General features: G+C 34.2%; 1 protein-coding gene across 1 annotated transcript; it reads right to left on the bottom strand.

Moving 5' to 3' along the window:
* Positions 1-2,756: 2,756 nt before the first annotated feature.
* LOC123662148 lies at positions 2,757-6,199 on the bottom strand (the record flags this gene model as incomplete). Its single annotated transcript, XM_045597032.1, has 3 exons — positions 2,757-4,614; positions 6,031-6,059; positions 6,152-6,199. Coding segments are annotated over 3 exons (1,935 nt in total), but the record flags the coding sequence as incomplete, so codon positions are not given.
* Between the last annotated feature and the right edge of the window lie 273 nt (positions 6,200-6,472).

The raw sequence follows: 6,472 nt of genomic DNA, 5'->3' as shown, positions 1-6,472 counted from the left end.
CAAAAAGTAATTTATTTATTTATTTATTTATTCCCTACTATGCGTTACGATCGCTATCAGGTGTACATGATAACAACCGAGACCGACGGCTTAACGTGCTCTCCGAGGCACGGTGGGGATACCCACAAGGACTGCAAAAACACCCAGACCACGGCAAACACCTGTATGGTCAATACAAATGTTTGTCATGTGCGGGAATCGAACCCGAAACCGCCAGCGCAACAGGTACAATCCATGGCTGTAACCGTTGCGCCAAAGCGGCTGGAATATATCCCCTAACCCGCATTGGAGCAGCGTGGTGAATTAAGGTCTGATCCTTCTCCTACATGGGGAAAGAGGCCTATGCCCAGTAGTGGATATTACAGGCTGAAGCGTGATTTATTTATTGCGATAAATATACTACCATTGCAGGCTTATTACCTAATGCGATAGTAAATTAGTATAAGAATTAAGATAGGACAAAGGAGAAGAAAATACGTATATGGAGTTAGTTTTTATTTCGATTTTCTAGACAACGTAGTCTTCCTATCTCGAGTCATTCTACCAGTGGAAGAGTTAAGCCTTTTCGAGAGAGGAAACCAAGGAGTTATGGAATAAAGTTGGAAATTTCAAGACGAAGGTTTTAGTATTATATTGTGTCAATCTATATGTATATGTCCATTTATGTCAATTGTAATAAGATTCCTTTGTAACTTAGTAACTGATAGAACAATTACAAACATAATTGTGTTTGCAGGCAAACGAAGAAAAACCGCCTTCAATTATATCGACAACAACGTAGGTAGACGAAAAAATAGTCACGACTAATACGCATGATTAAAGATTACTCCAAAAGTTGTAATCAGATGTCGATTAAATTTAGATGTGACCACATAATAAACATCGGCTTTCGATTAAATTAAAAATCGTTAAAATCGTTACACCCAGTAAAAAGTTATGGGGATTTTCGAGAGTTTCCCTCGATTTCTCCGGGATCCCATCACCAGATCCTAATTTCCTTATCATGGTACCAAACTAGGGACATCTCCTTTCCAACAAAAAAAGAATTAACAAAATCGGTTCATAAACGACGGAGATATCGCCGAACATACAAAATATATATATACGGTCGAATTGAGTAACCTCCTCCTTTTTTGAAGTCGGTTAAAAAATATAAGTCTATGAACTCGTCCTAATATTTTAAGCCTTTAAGGCATATATTTTTATCAAGTCAATTGGATTCTGATTAAAAGTAAATCTAAATAAAAATGAGACGGCTTCACCACCAATATCTACCAAATAAAACCTTCCAGTACTACATAATTATGCAAGCACTATGTATTGCGTGCTACCTAGCACTGTTGAATTTTTAAACGATCTAGAAATACGTCGTCTATGCTGCGTTGAAAGAACTCATTTTGAGGTAACCGCAATTTCAGAAAAAAATTGAGCCATGTGGGTATGTTGATATTAGAATTTTTGCCAATCTGTATAGTTAAGAAGCGTAGAAGATTAAACTACTTTCTCTTCTACAAATAAGAGGTTAAACTTCTTTTCTTCTGTTATAGAATAGGTTTTTTTACAAAGTACATTTATAGGTATTATATTAAATTGTAAATTTTTAGGTCGTATGCCTATGTTACTAGCTCTTTTTCCAGTCTCAATATAGACAGATCGAATTTGTTTACTTACTACAAAAATATAATCATCCAACTATCATAATCTACAGACATTCAGTAAAAACAAATAACTATAGACATTCAATAATACGGATGAATACCAGCAGAGCAGGGTAAAGGTGTGGTAGATCAACTATACAAGTATACAAAAAAATTCAGATAAAACTGTCTATCTAATTATCTACAACATTACTTATCCTACAGGACGCTCTGGTGTAGTGGTTTGTGGGTTCGAATCGCTCGGGATGGATATTGTATTTGTACAAATTTTCCTTTCCGATTTGGATGTCTGTCCTTGTTGGTCACCCCACCATGCCTCGGAGAGCAAGTTAAACTGTCGGTCCCGATTGCTATCATAAGCACCAGTGATCGTTACTCATAGTTGAGAACATATCCGCCAAACCGCAGTTGAGCGGCGTGGTGGATTATCCTTCTCCTATATGGAGAAAGAGGGCTATGTCCAGCAGTGGAATGATACAGGCTGAATGCATGACGCACTAAGACCTAAAAATTATAAAAACAAAGATAGAAAAGCTTGCAAATTTTATGACATTTTCACAGTCGGATAAAAACTAACAAATGAATTGGCGTTCATTATCGTTACGTTTAAGTTTCATTCGTAAATGAAACTGAGACGAAACCTTCTCATACTGCAATATTTTCAATGAAAACAATTTGAACGGAGCGTATTTAATTAGTACAGAAATCGTTACATTGTTTCACGTCTCGAAAACTTTCCATTGTTTTGAAATACTTCGCATTCGATTCTTGGATTTTGAATAAGGTTATAATGTCAATCATTGAGCTGAATGTGTTTTTTGTGTATATAATATCGTCACATTTCCTTACTAACTCTTTAGTTGACGTTACTTCATATTTATATAGTATCTATATTATTAAACGACATTTCTTAATACTACTTCTAAATATAAAAAAATATATATCAAAAATGTTCATATTATTTTAATTTAAAAATTTATTATTGTGCAAAAAAACATTATCTGAAAACACTACTCGTTTAAAATTGTACTATTTAAATCGTGAATATGCAAAAATGTATACATTTAATAAAATTAGTAAAATCGATTCTTTTACTGTTTACGGAATGGGTACATTACATTTTCCAACTTTTATTTCCCTCCTATACTTAAGGAAACCCAAAACTACTTCAGCGATAAATACCATAATACTAACACTATATAAGATACCAATCAACATAAAAGCCCCAAGCAAATGCTGAATACTTAACGGCAGGATAGCGCTAGTTCCATCCGACCTGATGCTGTGAATAAATAGCTCTTTGTTCCATTTATCTATTAGACCGTTTTCCGACACACTTCGTATAATATTATTGAACCTCTCCAACATCGGGAACCATTTCCTAGCGAGTAGAACAACACCGTATTTGTATAGGTTATTGCTCTCGTGAAAGCAGTAAATCAACGCCGCACCTTTACCTAATTTTTGATCCATGTATTCGGCCTGCCTCCTCGAAGAAACAACGGCGAAATTCCTATCAAGAGCCGCTCGCCTTATCCCCTCCGAGAACGTTGTCGAGTTATATTTGCGATACAAATAAAACGAGCTTGCGTTATTAGTCTCAAAATAGGATCGGTAAATCTCCCTGCCTCCCAAAGGAATTCTAGACCGAATGAGATCTGCCTCGCTATTTATCTGTTTCTCGAATCGTGGGTGCATTAGAAAGCTCCTTAGAAATGATTCGTACGATATCCCCATGTTTAAACTGAAACATAGCCAAACAAATATCAGTATGCGGAACGGTGACGATTTGGGATCGAATTTAGCTGCCCAGCCGAGTAGCATACAAAATGTCATCAAAATTGAGTTTGTCGGCCATTTTGTAGTTGATCTGTTTTCTCTGTAGTGCAAATAATGAAATAACAGACCCATAACTAAAATACTCGTCAGAGTGGCGAACCATGTAGACCATTGAAATATTGTAATTAGATTGTCCCAAGTAACTGCTTGTCTCGCTTTAGGCACACACCAAGTCATCTCGTCTTGAGTGTAACTTACAGTGGGATGGAACAACTTACGTATAGTTCTAGTAACTTCTATGTTACCGATGAGAAGATCGACTGAGTCGTTCAACAACAAACCATAGCCTCCAGTCGCGGTTCCATTAGGATTAATTTCCCCCCAATTTTCCTGTTTCTGAGACGTACGAATAATAAGGCTCATGTTTGCGAATTGACATACAATCTTCACGAGATTAATATCTCCGCCTTTTTGAAATTCATAAGCATCGTTCCACATTGTGCTCGAAACTTTCCTTTCGGGAGGCATCACGTACGGTTCGGATATTACGGCGTAAGTTATTAAAGGGCAGCCTTTTAGGTCTAATGGGAACATTTCCCTTTGAACCTCTAATTGTTTTATACTATTGTTACTACATTTGTCTAAAATATATACAGATTCACATTTTCCTGCACAATTTTTGTCACTGTACGGGGTCCATGAGTATGAAGTGACTTCTTCCGTTAAGGGACTGTATATAAACGCAATACTTTTTAGAATTTTGTATTTTCTAAGATCATTTATAAACGACATCGCTATTTCAGGACCTTTTTCTCTTTTCTTTAATTTATAATACACAATAGCTTTTGCTAAGGGATTCCATGTCGGCAATCCGCTTAATTGTCCCAAATGGTTCATAAGTTCGAATTTCTTTTTCAATATAAGCAGATAGTTTTTAGCTTTTTCCGTAAAGTGGGACGCATTCGCGTGTCGTCGGAATGCATTTTTAACCATTATAGAATATTTTTTGCCTTTATGCATCGTTCTTAATAAATGACTTTCAGCAGCTGAAGCATTGGAATTGACACTGACTACAACAATGCTGCCACTTAAGGCTTTTTTATCAACAAAATATTTCGCTGATAAATTCAAAACACAATCAGCGCTGCTTGATATTTTTACAAAATCATCATCTGCACTGAAAAGAGATGTTTTACAGTTCACCGAATAATTTATAAATATTATCAGTAAATAAATTGATAAGCTCCTTGAGAGCATTTTGTCAGTCGTTGTGCTAGGCTAACAAAGAAGTAAGGCAAATTGAAATTATAATAAATTTATAGGAATTGAAGTCAGAGGCGCTTCACTTTTGGTTCCTCTTTTAAATTATTTTTATGCTTTTATTAATACCCCGATAATCATTAAAATTAGTAGTAGGTAGTATGTACTTGTCACTATGCCCAAAGTACCTCAAAGAGCACGTAAAGCCGACGATTCTGGCTATTATCATGAGCAACCCATGACAAAGATCATGAATCATGGTAAAAATATTTTCTACTACTCTATAGAGATAAATGTGGTGAATTCTTCTTCTGTAAAGTAAATAATTCTTGGTCCAGAAGTGGGACGCTTAAAGACTGTTGCAGTTTATTTCAATTTAATAAATCTCAAAATATATCTAATGTATAAAATTCTCGTGTCACAGTGTTAGGGGCCAAACTCCGAAACAGTTTGATCGATTGTTATGAAAATTTTGGTGTATATTTGATAGGTCTGAGAATCGGTCGTAAACTTTTTTTAAACTGAATATTTATACATATATAATTATGATATATATATGTATATATATATATAATTTATGACGAGTAACTTCTAAATAAATAGAATAAAACAAATCTCGATAAAGGTTATACTATAGAAAAATGAATTATTTTACTTTTCTTTGTTTTTTCCCTTTTCTTTTATAAGTTATAATTTAATCACAAAACTTTAGAAAAAAATGAATGTCTAAGTTTCAACATATATTTTAAGTTGTTCACAACTGACTTTATATTTTCCCTTTAACAATGTCTTGACATTTAAAACTAAATCGTCCAATCATAAGTAATATTCCTACGATTATTTTCATAATAGTCGCCGTGAACTTCTCTAATGCCGAAAGAAACGAGCCAAAGATAACATAATATATAATATAACTACAGAAAAAAGCTTATAATCGTTTTTTTTTTGTTACACAATTTTTATTTGAGTGTAACAGCACAACAATGAATGAATTACACACTCAAATTCAAGATTTGTTGCTCTGGCGGTTCCAGGTTCGATCCCCACTTACTACAAACATTTGTAATGGCCATATAGATGTTTGTCGTGGTCTGGGCGTTTGTTCATTTATATTGTGTGTGTTTCTGGTCACACAAGCTGGGGGCCGTTGAGTGTGAAGCATTTATTTATTTATTTATATTTTTGAATTTAATTTGTAAATCTCAATTTTATTTTATGTTAATCTTTTTTTAATTTTATTTATCTATATTTTTAACCGAATTAAAAATTGCCGTATAATATAAAATGTATTAAAATGAAATTCAGGTAAAGAACTCTCCGCGCTGGCACGTACCTCTGCCGTAATGTTATTACGTCTTCATACTTTAATATTACGTTTTACGCAGTTCGCTCTGCAGTTTTGTATATTTTACAAAATGCCTTCTAGTATTATAATACATATAATAAAATGGTAGGAAAGTCAAAACTGTACATTGAATATTTTTTTTTAAGAATACTTGGGGTGTGATCTACAATCGATACCGAAGCCTAAAATATACTTTTTATAATTTTTGTCTGTTTGTCTGTATGTATGTCCGGGATAAACTCAAAAAATACTGCATGGATTTACTTCAAATTTGGCACGAATATTATTAAGAAGTCGGATCAACATATAGACTACATATTATCACGCTATCACCTACGGGAAACGAGCAGTGAACCTTTATTTCTTCAACGCATTCTGTAACAACGTGTAATCTAACGACGCATATTTGAATGTTGTTGTTATTATGTTA

The sequence above is a fragment of the Melitaea cinxia genome, chromosome 18 (genome assembly GCF_905220565.1).
Source record: "Melitaea cinxia chromosome 18, ilMelCinx1.1, whole genome shotgun sequence".
Lineage (NCBI taxonomy): Eukaryota > Metazoa > Arthropoda > Insecta > Lepidoptera > Nymphalidae > Melitaea > Melitaea cinxia.
This window is presented reverse-complemented; position numbering and strand designations above follow the sequence as displayed.